At 36.6% G+C, this 14710-nt stretch overlaps 1 protein-coding gene across 5 annotated transcripts in view; it reads left to right on the top strand.

The window, feature by feature from the left end:
- The window catches only part of SAP130 (Sin3A associated protein 130), a 69503-nt gene that overhangs the window by 9783 nt on the left and 45010 nt on the right, over positions 1 to 14710 (top strand). For all 5 annotated transcript variants that reach the window (XM_006913448.3, XM_025047908.1, XM_006913447.3 and 2 more), the window contains exons 5-10: positions 644 to 755; positions 1780 to 1904; positions 3504 to 3628; positions 11929 to 12076; positions 12239 to 12329; positions 12538 to 12642. In XM_006913448.3, coding sequence (XP_006913510.1) covers positions 644 to 755; positions 1780 to 1904; positions 3504 to 3628; positions 11929 to 12076; positions 12239 to 12329; positions 12538 to 12642 — 706 coding nt within the window. The remainder of the gene's footprint in view (positions 1 to 643; positions 756 to 1779; positions 1905 to 3503; positions 3629 to 11928; positions 12077 to 12238; positions 12330 to 12537; positions 12643 to 14710) is intronic.

The following is a 14710-nucleotide window of genomic DNA, read 5'->3' as shown; positions in this document are numbered from 1 at the left end:
GTTTTCAAGAACAAAATTAGAATTCCAAAAAGACGCTTCTTGTTTTCCTTTTGTTACACTGCTGAGTACTCCCAGAAGTACTGGAACCTCCTCCCCGCTGCCCCCAACACACAAACCTGAGATGCACTGGCATCAGAGTTAGGAGAATATGAGGAAGGGACATTTAAGGTGTGAGCTGAAGAACTGGTAGGGGGGTACCTACTGGATGCTAACTGGCATTTACTTAGAAATAGAGCATAAAGCATGGATGACTGCAGTGGCATATGAAGGAACTGGTGAGACCAGGAAAAAAAAAAAAGCTTTGGCCAAGACAGAAAACAAGTGTGATAGACTAATACCAAAGATGAGAGTCCAAAAAGTAGACGGTCAGTGGTATCATCTGTTAAAGGAAAGGGATGTAGCAACTAGCTAGGCTCAAGGCAGTTGATGTGTCCTCATAGTCACCATATGCCTGCTAGTGTGTGTCATCATACATACTGTGTAAAAAAAAAAAAGCTAAATGTCCTGTCCCTTGGGATACTCACTTTTTGAAAAGGACAGCCTGACCCACATTTGGAGGCAGCTGTCTTCCAAGAAGCAATGGCTAAGTACCAGTGGCTAAGACCAGGCACATGAAAATAACATTGCATCCTCTTTGTTGCAGGGCCACCCCAGTAACCTGCATCATATTATGACCACAAATGTACAGATGTCTATTATCCGCAGCAGTGCTCCTGGGCCCCCTCTTCACATCGGAGCGTCTCATTTACCTCGAGGTAAAGACTGCTTGTTTTATTCAAACTCTCAAAATGGAATATATATTTGGTAGAAGATATGGTAACACCAAACATAACCAAAATGAGCTTATTAAAGTTACAGAATAACAGAAGAGCAATATACATTTTTAGCATGGTCTAATGTGTTTTTATTCTAGTTGCATTACAAGTGTGTATATGTGTGTGTAAACAAAGTAATTCCCATTTTAGTGTGGTCTAAAAATTGTTCTTTTTAACGAGGAACTCCTCAAGGCTATGGTAGCCTAAACATGGTCTTTATTTTTAATAAGTAAGTCACAAATTAATACTGAATATATTTAAAGTTTTGTGATAATGGTTACTCAGTTTTTTTATTCACATAGCAACAAGATGAATTTATTCTTAAATAAGTTAAGTTGTGAGGTATTAAATTTAATGAGTTTTCTCAATTACTTGATCAGAAATTGTTACCTTCTATTGGAGAGTATAATATTGCTTGTGAAATCAGATTAACAAATAACAAAACCAGGTTTACTCAGTCATAATGTAATTCAGTGAGTCTCAGAGTACGGTTCACATACAGCAAGAGTTCTGTGTAAGATCAAAACTTTTCAGGAATATACTGAGACATCATTTGCCTTTTTGAACAGTGTTGACATTTGCACTGATGGTGCAAAGGCAGTGGTGTTCAAGTGACCACTCACCGTCTGGTGATTAAACTGCTGGAACTTTGGCCTGAATCAAGGCAACAGCACTGTACTGTGCTCTTCATTGTGTGCTTCACTGCTACATACTTGCAGTTAAAAGAACAAGACAGACAATTTCATTTAAGAATGTCCTTGAAGAAGCAATACACATTATTAAATCTCAACCATTGAATGCACATTTTTAAAGTTTTCTATGTGATGAAATAGGATGTATTCGTAAAGTACTTCAGCTGAATACTGACATTGAGTTTTAGAAATTCTGGTTATTTTTCTAAGGAATATATAATTGGAACTATTTAAATTATGAGCCATATTAATGAAAAAAATTATTTTTCCAGGTGCAGCTGCTGCCGCTGTGATGTCTAGTTCTAAAGTAACCACGGTCCTGAGGCCGACTTCCCAGTTGCCAAATGCTGCTGCAGCTCAACCAGCAGTGCAGCATATCATTCACCAACCAATCCAGGCATGTCAGGGGTGTGGGTAGCTAGCCAGCAAGTATGAAGTGCCTACTCTGAGTCATTCACTTAGCTAGGCACCGTGAGAGTCCTTTGACCTTAAGTGATTTCAGTCTAGTTGCCAAAATGTAAGGAAGGTTGAATTGTATATAGTGTCATATGATCTGCTGTAAGAGGTAGTAAGGGAAGTGTTTTTGTAGGATAGGTATGGTAATGAGAATTCAGAGAAATGAAGGGGAAGTGAGATGGCTAATACTATGATGGCGATGGTTATATAAAGGCCAGTTAGAACTGAGGGGTTATAATTTAGGGGTTTATGAACCCCCTAAATGTTTTACCCACAAATATATGTTTTTCGAGGAAGGTGGTCTACTTTTTTTCAAGAGAATTTGTGGCCTCAGTACTAATAAGTATCATGTATTGCTAGGTGATATTGTGGTGTCTCTAAATTTAGAACTCTTAAGGTACGAAGTGTAAACTTGGTTCTGTACACTGCAGAGAGCCACTAAATTTTTTGAATGCAGTAATATATCATCAAAAAAATATCTATAAAAGGTTAGTCTAGCTAATTACATACTAAAAGTAGAAATTCAAATACCTTTGAGTGCCAGATTTGTAATATGTGTGAAATAGCTGGGTTTAAGACAGTAAGGAAAAGTGCAGATTAGGACACTGGGTAATTCATGTCCAGCCTAGAGCTTTCAAAATAAAAGACTTTGCTGGCCAACAAAACACATTTATTTACAAAGTAATTAGACCCCCAGGAGTATGTATGGTATATAAGAAGGATTGGAGAAAGAGGAGAACCAAAACAAGCCTACTAGTGAGGAAGATAATGCAGCAGCCCTATTGTGAGACAACAAGCTATAACAGTAAGTAGAGCAGGTAAGAGGTTGGAAGGAAAAAACATCAAGAATAGGCAGAATTTGCAGATTTAACTGCATGTAACAGGGTCAAGAAGAAGGAACTACTCAGAATAAGATGAATTGAAGAATTGACAGTGGACAAACAGGCGAAACTCAGTGTGAACTCCTTTGTTAGATGAAGATTTTACACACAGAGTGGTAAGGGAAATATATGCATGTGAAAACATCCAGAAGGCATCTGGGCATGCTGAACCTTCCTCCAGCAAAGAATACTATTAGCATGTGTTTGCCTTTAGTATGATACCTTGGATGGCCTAAGAGCTAGCAGCTCTGTCCAGTGGATAAGAATGCCCTCTGTAGAAAGCACTCAGTTGTGCGGTAGTGGAAAATGTCAACACCGGGACCAACAACAGATCTATGGGAATTGTAGATCTGAAGGGTTAGATCCTAATTTATACTAATAGTAAGATAAAATTTTTAATCTAATTGTATTTGGAAAGCAAGGACTTGTATATTACCCAGCTAAAATTGAAATTTTTTTGATAATTCTGACTCTTGTTTTGATAACAACCTATATATGAAAAGAGAATTCTTTAACCTGATGAGAATTTACTATCATTTGGAAATTAATGTACGTACTTGAAGGCCTAAGTTTCAAATTATACTTCTAGTGTTTGACTTACTGAATTTTATTTTGCTTTTTGTTTTAAATGAAATATTTTTTTTCTGTTCTCTTGGTAGTCTCGTCCACCTGTGACCACCTCTAATACCATCTCTCCTGCTGTGGTGGCAACTGTCTCAGCCACCAGAGCTCAGTCTCCAGTCATTACTACAACAGCAGCACATGCTACTGATTCAGCACTTAGGTATATTTGGGGGTTTGAAGATTAAGCCATTTTCCTCTCTCTCCCTTTTTCCTTTCCTTCCTTTATTCCTTCACTTAACTCAATAAATACTTAATGAGTCCTTTTTTTTTTAATGAGCTTTGTGGTATTCTAGATACCAAGGATAAAGCAGTGAACAAATTCCTGCTCTCACAGTTTCTATTTTTAAGGTCTGGATAGGTACAATAAAAAATATATATAGCTTTTTAAATCATGAAAAATGCTTTGGGGAAAATTAGAGTGAATGGGATTTGGAGTGGCAGGATGTTACTTTTTCATGTAAGATGATCAGGGTGGGCTTTGTTGATAAGAATACATTTGAACAGAAAATTGAAAGACTTGATGAAGTAAGCCATATGGCTGTCTGGGATAAGAGAATTCTAGGCAGTGGGAACAGCCAGTGCAAAGAAAGGCCCTGAGACAGGAGTATGTTTGCCACATATAAAGAGCAGCAAGAGATTATTTTAGGAGGTAACAGGGTCCTCAGATCATGTGGGGCCTTATAGACCATGCTAAGGATTTGGACTTTGCTGGGGTGCAGTGGAAAGTTTTGCCAGAGTTTGAGCACAGCAGTGCCATGATTTGAAGTTTTAGTGGCATCGGCCTGGTTGCCAGTTAGAGTAGGCTCTAGAAAGGCAAAGGCTCTAGAGAAATTGTTTAGAAGGGCATGACAAATCAAGAGAGATGATTGTTGGAGGTTGAAAGATATGGTTAGATTCTGAGTAGAATTTTGAAGATAAGAGGATTTTGGAGGATTTAGATGGCTATGGGAGAATGAGAAGAGTCAGGATTATACCAGCACTAGATGGCTTGTGCATTTAGGAGGGTGGAATTGCATTAAGTTGAGCTGGATAACTGGGAAGAATAGGTTTTGGGGAGGAATTCCAGACTTTGCTTTTGGATATTTTAATGTTGTGCTGACTTCCGAGCACCCAAATGAAGATGTTGAGATAAGTTAATATACGAATCTAGAGTCTAGGGAAGAGTTCTGGAGGAGATAATTTAGAAAGACAATATAAATGGAGAGGAGGTTTATGAGAGAGAAAATGGCTTCCAATTGAGAGGGCTATAGAGGGAAGCAGTGTTCTCAGGGAAGAGCCAAGATTCATTAGGGCAGGAAGGTAAGGCTATATTCAGACAAGGGGGTGAGGGTATAGGAGATTTTGCTAAAAATGGATTGTAAATCCAGAGGGTACACAGGAAGGGTTGGCTGTTTGAAAAGAGAAGGTGGTATAATTAAGAGATTTGTAGAGCCATACAGAGATAAAGTCTGGTTGATGAGAGATGATCGCTGATGCCTCTTATGAATGACACACTCAGGAATGAAGACATGATATTTGTCCTTATCTCCAATCCATATTGTGGTGGCAAGGCTGTGAAAATGTAGTTGGGCAAGGCAGTGGAATATGAGTCTCATCAAAAGACACAGTTCAGTGATCTTTCTTGATTCCTGCCATTGTTTTTGTGGAAGCCAGGGAAAACCTTTGACAATAGAAACAAGAAGTGATTCACTAAACAGAAGAAGGCATAGTAGGTATGGGGAGTAGAGCTGTCAGGAACTAGATATCCTCCACAAGATTTCATTACCAGTTGGTGATAGGGCAAAGAGTGGAAGAGGGAGGAGTCTTAGAGGCCTCCTCTGTTTCTTCCTTGCTTAACCAAGTAAATGGAAAGGAAACAAGGGAAAGAAAGCAAGTGTTAAAAGGAGGGTTGCATTTTGGTAACTGAGTTTCTCAGTGGTTGAAGAGCTGTCGTTGCCGGAAATAACGGGTTTAGAAGTCATCAACGCCTGGCCTAGTTAAAGCTGTGAGGTATCTGAGTCTTTCCAGGGGGGAATGTATAGAGTGAAGAGAGGTTCTAGCACCAGACTCTGAAGAAAATAACATTTAAGTGCAGAATAGTGCCTAGGACTTACCTTTAACCATTAGCGCTGCCATTTACCAGCTGTGTGACCTTAGGCAAGTTTCTCAACTTCTCTGATCCTTAGTCTTATCTTCAGTAAAATGAAGACACTTTACTTTTTGGTAATTTAATATATTTGCCTGAGGTACAAAGAGACACAAGTGCCCAATATAAACTGTGTTGTCATTTTAGCTTTCTGTTACCTTTAAAAAGTTAATATATGACAAAATTCAAAAGGTATAAGTGTGTATACACAATGAAAACGAATAAGGTTGGGTTTTTTTAAATCATGTTATCAGTGTATCTATCTTTTCTAGGATGTTGAGTTTTTAATAAAAATGGACATTGAATTTTGGCAGATGTATTTTCCATATTCACTCAGGCAGCAGATACTTACTGCATACCTTCTATGGGCCAGTCAGTGCTATAGGCACCGTAATACACTAATGAATTAAACAAACACACTAATGATCAGATGATTTTTCTACTTATATAACTATGATAAATTCATAATATCTAACTCTCTTTGAATTCTGGAGATAGAAAGTTTAAACAGACCAATTTCCATAGAAGAAATAGAAAAAAGTTTCAGAGTACTGTATCTCAGAAAAGCACCAGGCCCAGACTGTGCTTTTACAAACTCCTGAAGACCAGATAAACCAATGATAATTAAATTGATTGAACACATAGAAAAAGAAGGAAAGTTCAAAAAAATTTTTTTCAAGTGGTAAATAGATTCAATTCTGTCTACCAGTTCTTTGATCTTTTTTTCCTATCTCTTGGTGGGATGAAACTTATTTTTTTATTATTTCAAGAAAGGCTTACAGGACTAATATTTTTTTCTCATACTTAAAATTGTTTCCTAGATATCCTTATATTTAAGCAGTAGTTTGGCTGATACAGAATTTTTTTGTTTTCCGTATTCTCTCCATGTATCCTTACAGGTATTTTTCCTCTGGTTTCTAGGGCCGAATAATGCTATACAGAAGTTTGGGGTCAGCCTGGTTTTTATTTTAAATCCCTTAAAAGGATCTTGATATTTTTGCCTGATTGCCTAAGATTCTTTATCACTGAATTTCAGCATAGTTACTAGGATGTGTGTTGCAGTGAATATTATGTAACCTTTTGTTCTGGAACATGGTGCGCCTTTTTTAATGTGCTGAGTAGACCTATATTTGTAAAAAAGCTTTCTTGAATTTTATCTATATGTTCTTTCTAGTCCATTTTATTTTAGGGGAAGGGACACCCAATTATGTGTGTGTTGGCTCTTTTTGCATGACTTCCTTCTCTAATTCTTTTAAACTATTTTTTCTCTTTTAGATTCTGCTTACTTTTCTCTCCATCTTCTCTGTCCCTTACTGTTTTTAGCATTGTTTCTCATGTTCTACTCCCATTCCTCGATTTGCATAGATTAGCCATTCCATGTGTCTTTTTTTTTATGCAAAAGAAAACCATGTAAAAAAAGTCCACCAGTACAAAAAAATACTAAAGAACTAGGCTCATGAGTCATAAAAATATTTGTTTCACATATTTTCACCAAAAAATGCTAATGAAAATTCAGAAAAACCAAAATATATTTTATAAATTCTTCAGTATTCACTGCAACATTTTTTAAAATCTTTTCAAAATTTTAGATCAATATCTAGAGTTGAAGTTTCCAGTTTTGTGTCCAGTTGAAGAGCTTTGTAAGTGTTTTCTGCAGCGAGTGAAACCGGTTCAAGGTCACTGCAGATTCATCAGCAGGGTGGGGCTTCAGATATGAGGTGAATTAATTCATATTAGTTAATTTGTGATCAACCAGTAATTCGTTAATATCATCTACATTCAAATTGTCAGAGCCTTCTTCTTGAAATTTATTTAATAAATTAATAATGCCAGTTAATCCCTCTTCAGTTGTGGGAACCACAGTCCCTGGTTTGACCACTTCTGACCATACTGCTTTCCAGCAGGCATTTAAAGTTGATGGCTTTATATCACTCAAAGCTAAAGCAATATTCTTCATACAGTTTAACTGTGTATTCCAGGCTTCTGTAACTGAGTGATTCATTATCTATAAGTTTATTAAAAATATCATTAAAACTCCATTTAATATAATTAATCCTAAAGGTAAAAATAATGCTTTGATCTAAAGGTTGGATCGAGAAAGTTGTATTTGGTGGCACATATACAACTTTTAGATTTGAATGTTCTCAATTGCGTGGATGACCAGGTACATTATCTAAAAGCAAAAGTATTTTAAAAGGAAGACATTTTCTATCATATAATTTTCAACTTCTACACCAAAAGATTTGTAAAACCAATCTCAAAAAACATCAGTAGTCACCCATACTTTTTTATTTTACATCTAATGAACTGGAAGATCATTAATAATTGTTTTTTAGTAACTATTCTTTGTGCGTTGCTGAGTTAAGCTATTATTTTTTAGGAAGAGTAATTGCTACTAATGGAAATGAAAAAGAAAAGACCACATAAAATGAAACTGCATAAATGGAAACTGCGTATAAAAAGTTTGCGTAAGAGGGAGTGATGATATTTACTGTATATAAGAAAACTCATGTAAAAAATAAATACCACATAAATCAAGGAATGGATGTACTTTTAATTTTGCCTTCATTCCTGAAACAGCTGAATGTTTTTCTTCTGTTTCTTGAGCTCTGCGCATTTGTCTCTGATTTTTTGTGTGTGTGACATTGGTTACCGAAATCCAGTAAGTTTCAGGTGTACAATTTAACAGTAAGGCATACATACATTGCATTGTTTGTTCCCCTCCCATAGTTAGATTTCTTTCTGTCACCACATATTTGACCTCTTTCCCGCACCTACTTCCCTCCTCTCCCCTCCACTAGTCTATTCTTGTCATTACTTCCAGTACACTCTTACATTTTTACTTTGTGTTTTCATTTCATGGAAGCACTTAAGTTTCTTATTTCATGGCACAATTTTCATCTTTTTAAGCATTTCTAGTGAAATTCTGTTTCTGTCTACCGTTCTTCTCATAGCATCTTTAAATAGATTCTCTACTGTTTCCTTTCCACGTACTCATCTTTGAATGAATGGAATTTATTCTGAATTAGCTATTTATGATTGGTTCTTGTTGTAGGCTGGGCTGTATACTGGGTTAGGAGAAATTTTCCTATCTCACAATCCTTGCTTGGGTTTTTCGTTTGTTTGTTTGTTTGTTTTTGTTTTTCTGTCCATTACTTCTCTCCTGCTAGTAAAGATAGATTTCTCTAAATGGCAGAGTATCTCTCTTCCATGGGTCCCACCACACACTTTCCCCCATGGGGCTTATCTGTATCTATGTGATTCCTAGTTCATCCTTTGCTTCTTGGATCTTAGAACCAGTCTGGGTCTGCTTCAATGCCAGCTCCCACTGTTATAAAAAGATTTTGGTGTCCTGTGTCAGAGTATGCTCCTCACTTTGGAGAATTCTACTTAGTTGGATTTTACCCCTTAAATTGTAGCTGCGGAACTCCTCTCTCCATTGGTCTGTGCGTCCCTTTGTTATTGCTATCTTTGACAGTCTGCTACCTATTTTGTGGGTTGAGGCTTCAGATGTCTCCTAATTTTGCCAATGGTGGAGACTGCATTCCTATTTCTGATTTTTCTTGTTACTGCTCTCTGAAAGAAGGAGAAAATATCAAACTGGCAGTCTCTGCCTATACTTCTTGTCTTCACTTCAAAGAATTCAAAATAAAGACCCAGCTGAACACTGGAGGTGGTCACAGTCCACTTGTAAATTAACCCCTTATTTTCTGTGTATGTGCAGTTTCTAAATTGAGTCTCTATCCCTAGAGTCACCTTTGAGGCCATTAAAAACAAAAAATTGATCATTGGGAGAAATAGTATAGTGATTAAGACAAAGAACTAGGGAGCACTTTCTAGGTGGCCAACCTTACTTTTTAACCCTTTGAGGGAGGGTGAGGTGGAGTTGCCACTATGAACTCGAGGGTGTTTGATTTAGTCAAAGTGTTTTAATCAGAATCCCTTTCTTTTTCTCCTAGTTGCCCCAAATTTGGCTATTGGGAACCCCTTTGAACTGGCTCGAGTGTCCTTTTGATAACTTCTATTAGTCTCTGAGTACTTTCTTCTTTCTAGTACATGATGAATCGGGCTCTCTTTTACTTTCTCTGCTCCCCTAATCTTGAAACCAAGGATTCTTGGTTCCTGTTAGTGGAGAATAGTATTTAGAACCCAAGATCTGGATGCTAGAAGTACACATTTCTTCTCAGATATCATTACCTTTGAACTATTTCTATGGACAGAGGTGGTCAACATAGTAAAGACAGTCATGTCTTCATACTGATATTTCCAAATGAAATTTAACATTATAAGTTTTTTTTCTTACATTTTATATTTGTGACATTTTCTCTTATATTGAAAACTTTATTTTCTAGAGACATTGATGTAACTACATGTTTTTTACATCCATAATATACCTAAAAAATAAAGTTTCGGAATAACAATTCAAAGTCCCAAGCCTACTTGTCATAAATTAAGCCCTTACTTTTTATAGATTACTACTAACAATAAGACCACTCAGTAAAGTTTAAGATGTCCTCACATTCATTGTGTCCTCAGTCTGGACATCTCACTAAGTAGAGTGGGAATATGTTCAAAAGTTACTTGAAGTGATTCTTATCTCTATGAAAAATAATATTTTCTTTTTCCTAATTTATATTCACATGCTTCCAAAATATAAATGTATAAAAAAGGTATACAGTAAGGAATATCACTCCCTATTCTGTCCCCGATCTATGAGATTCCTACGTTCCTTTCCCTTTGCCTTTCTAAGATAACCTTTTAATAGCTTTGTTGGGGTATCCTTCCAATGTTTCTTAAATACTGTCAATTCAAATGCAGTTTTTATTTTATCCTTTTTACCTGAAGGATTGTTTAATTCATATATTCCTCTTTACTTTGTTGCAGTTTTTTCACATAACAACATATATTGAAAGTTTTCCATTTTAGTACGTAGAGTTTCATCTTTTAGTAGCATTGTAATTATCCATTGTGTAAATGGATTTGAGGTCGTTTCTAGTACTTTACTATCATAAATAATATTGCAGTGACTAACTTATTATGTAGGTCATTAGGCATATGTACAAGAGTATCTGCAAGACGAATTCCCAAAAGTGATGAGAGGATATATGTGATTATAATTTTGATACCTACTGTCTAATCGCCTTCCTTTTGGATTTATACTAATTTACACTCCCTCCAGAATGTTTAAAAGTTCCTGTTTCCTTACAGCTTGAACAACAGAGTGAGCTGTCATTTTTTTTGGATTTTTACCAATCTGATAGATTAACAATGATATTTCAGTGTATTTTAAATTGCATTTCTCTTCCTGTGAGTGAGAGTGAGCATCTTTTCTTTAAAAGACTATTGAGTTTTCTTTTTAGCAAACTATTTATATTCTTTGCCTGTTTTTTATTTGGCTGTTACCTTTCTCATCAATTTCTAGGAGCCTTTAGTATATTCAGAAGATTACACTTTTATGAATGGGTCTTTTGTCTTTACTTGTAGTGTGTTTTGCTGTGTAGGAGGTTTGCTTATTTGTTCACAGAGTCCAATTTGTTGATCTTTTTTATAGCTTGTGGATTTTGAAAGCTTTTAATAGAAAGCTCTCCCCTACTCCAGGGTTATAAAATAATTCTCCTGTCTTTTCTTCATATATTTTTTTATTTTCTGTTAAATCTTTGATCATTTTTGTATTTATCTTGGTGTACTGTATGAGGTATGGGTCCAATTTTATTTTTCCAAATAGCCACATAATTTTCCCAATGTGATTGATTAAATAGGTCTCTCCACTGTGACTTGAGATGCCAACTTTGTTATACTGTCAAGTATACTTACAGTTTCAGTTGCTTGCTGCCAGTTAATTTGACTTTCTGCCTGTGTTGATATCCCTTTCAATCATTAGGCAATCATAACTGACTTTTTATCATTCAGTAAGAAATTATATAAATTTGTGGTCGGGAGGAGGTCAGCACTTCAAAGGTGGCAGGTTAAGCTGTTGTTAATCAAGATTGTCTGTAGTCTTTCCTCATGATGGTAAGGACCTTGGTGTCAGTTTTGTCCACAGAGTGGAATGTGTTCATTATGATAATGCTTACTCAAGATAGAGCGTTGATTAACTATATGGAAGATACTGAGACTGACTCATGGTACATATTGATACTTTCTAAAATGAGGCTAATGTCAGTTTCGGGAGAGAAAATCGATAGGCCATTTACTTCATTGGTTCAACTGTGGACATGACAGACCTAGGAAAAAGTACAACTCTGTGATCTAGCACAAGATAGTTAATGCTCTTGACTGCCTGCATTGTGTCTGGACACAAGTTATAAATCATAATACCTTTTCTGTCTTTTCAGTCGGCCAGCTTTGTCTATCCAGCATCCACCATCTGCAGCAATTAGTATTCAGCGTCCTGCCCAGTCACGGGACGTAACAACAAGAATCACACTGCCATCGCACCCTGCATTAGGGACACCAAAACAGCAGCTTCATACCATGGCTCAGGTAAAACCAGAGGTGAAGAACCATCTGTATACTCTTTGGGTTAAAACCAGAATTGTGCAAAACTTGCTAAGAAGCTGGCAATATCAAAAACAGTGATTGCTTTTAAACTAGATTGAGAAATGTTCTTGTTTATAACTCTGTTGTGGGGTTTCCGCCCCACAGAAAACTATCTTCAGCACTGGCACACCAGTGGCTGCAGCAACAGTAGCACCTATTTTGGCAACCAACACCATTTCTTCAGCAACCACGGCCGGTAAGTCGGCAACCCTGCTTGCTCTTCCTGCCAGGGAAGAGTAAGGCATAAGGTGGTGGGTTAATTTTATACTTCTCAGCTTCAGTCAGAAGAATAGGCTAGAAAAATTCTCTTAACTTTTCCTATGAGCTTTTCTCAGATTTTTGAGAATCTATGATGTGTGTAGAGAAGCCATTGTTGAAGAATTTCCTTTTTTCTCCCCTTTTAGGATCTGTGTCACACACACAAGCTCCCACAAGTACAATTGTTACCATGACAATGCCTTCACATTCATCCCATGCTACTGCTGTGACCACCTCAAACATCCCAGTCGGTAAGTGTTGTGCAGCCTTCAAACAATCTTAAAAGGAATTTTTTTCAGCCCCTCTAAACAGCTCGTCATACAGATGGCTAGTATTGATTTTTTGTCGTTGTTGGTTTTCAAAGCAACACTGAATTTAACTGTTGATATTATTCGTCATACTGATTTGGCATTGACGATAGGGGAAAAAGAAAGTAATCATCTTTGAGAGCTCAAAGTAAACTTCATTTTAACTCTACTTTGACTTTCTAATTTATCAAACTGTACCTTCCTTATGTGTACATTTTAAAGTAGAGGTCCCCAACCCCCGGGCCATGAAACGGTACCCATCAGTGACCTATTAGGATAGGAAAGAGATCGCACAGCAAGAAGCGAAGCTTCATCTGTATTTGCAGCTTCATCTGTATTTGCAGCGGCTCCACCTCAGATCATCAGGCATTAGATTCTCATTGGGAGCACCGGTCCCTGGTGCCAAAAACATTGGGGGCTGCTGTTTAAAAGAAATAAATTAACCTACTGACATAGATGACAGCAAGTAAAGTAAGAAGCAAAGATCTGGAATGAAGAGACCTTGTATGCTGATAAATTGTTCAGGAAAAATCTCTGGGTGATGGAACAGTGAGATGAACACTAAACTTAGAGTTGATTACCATAGGTTTTCATCTGAGTGCTGCCTCAAGATACTTTGTAACCATTGTAAAATTTCTTTTAAGGCTTTGTTTATTCCCCTTTTAAATATGTATATACTTTGAATATTTAAAAATCTTTGAAAAGTTTCTGGCAGCCAAACTCTAGTCATCAAGAGCAGGGATTGGCAAACTTTTTCTGTAGGACCAGATAGTGTATTTTAGGTTTTGCAGGAGGCCTTATTGACTGTTCCATATTTTCATTTCACACCAATTTCTGGCTATACCTGACAGTGCCATCAGTTTTCCTCAACACTGTAACATCTTAGCCAAGCACACTCTTTTAATTTTTATAGTTAAGAATCTCACTAGGGAATCTGCAACTGTAAAGAAAAACAAACCATTAAAGAGGGGGCAGTGTACGCCATAGGGGCTCTCTGGTTTCCTCTTTCATCTCTGTGAAAAATTATTTTAAGATGAGTTCTTATTAATGTTACTATATTTTCCTAAGAGATCATACTGTGGAAGCCAACTCATCTAAAAGTGCCAGGAGACAAATATGTTCATTCATTTGGCTAAAACTACCACCTTTTTACCTGTCCTAAGTTACTGTATTACTATATTCTGTATCTCCCTGACTCACTTATCTTTGAATTTTAACCAGAAGTGTCCAGATTTAACATCTGCCATTTAATGTGTTTGGTTTCATCTCCATTCCATCAGCTTTATGCTCTAGTTTTGTTTTCCTCTTTTATAGTACCTAAATACTTTTTTGTTACATCGTAATAAGATCTCTGTACAAAGGTACCTCAGTTGAGAAGGGAAACCTGATATTAACTCTGAAGCACTGATTTTCAAGTTTGAGTATAGGAAATGTAATATTAAAATCACCTAAGTGGCTTTTTCTAAGAGACACTTACTTGCTTTCTCTAGGTGAGATTAAATATTGAATTCAGCCATTGTTACTAATAAGAATGTGTTAGATCAGGGTGGGAAAAACTTGTTTAACAATGAGCATAGTTTTCGCTTCTAGTGAAGGCTCATTTCCAATAGAATACCATCCTTATTTTCTCTATGCTCTGGCCCACACATGAGAGTGGTCTTAGAGTTACAAAAAGCAGAATCAGAGTCACAGCATTCAGAAAACAGAGATTATCTTTGGAGATAGCATTATGGTCAATTTATGATTTCTGCATTATATTTTTTCCTTATTTATTTTTGATAGTTGAGAATGTGACTTTTTTAGTTAGAAAAAAATGTAAAGAAATAAATTCTTGGGAGTGTGTTCTGTATGGTTACCAACCACCTGTTGGTTACTCTGCCAAATGACAGCTGCATTCTTGTTGGAAGTATTATTTTCCTACCTTTTATGGGCACAGCGAAAAAATAAAGCTTAGTTGCTTTCCTCTCAACACTCTACTTACAACTGATGGAAAATGTATCATGCCAGCCTC

The sequence above is a fragment of the Pteropus alecto genome, unplaced genomic scaffold (genome assembly GCF_000325575.1).
Source record: "Pteropus alecto unplaced genomic scaffold, ASM32557v1 scaffold725, whole genome shotgun sequence".
Lineage (NCBI taxonomy): Eukaryota > Metazoa > Chordata > Mammalia > Chiroptera > Pteropodidae > Pteropus > Pteropus alecto.
Note: the sequence above shows the minus strand (reverse complement) of the source record. Positions and strands in the feature narration are given on the sequence as shown.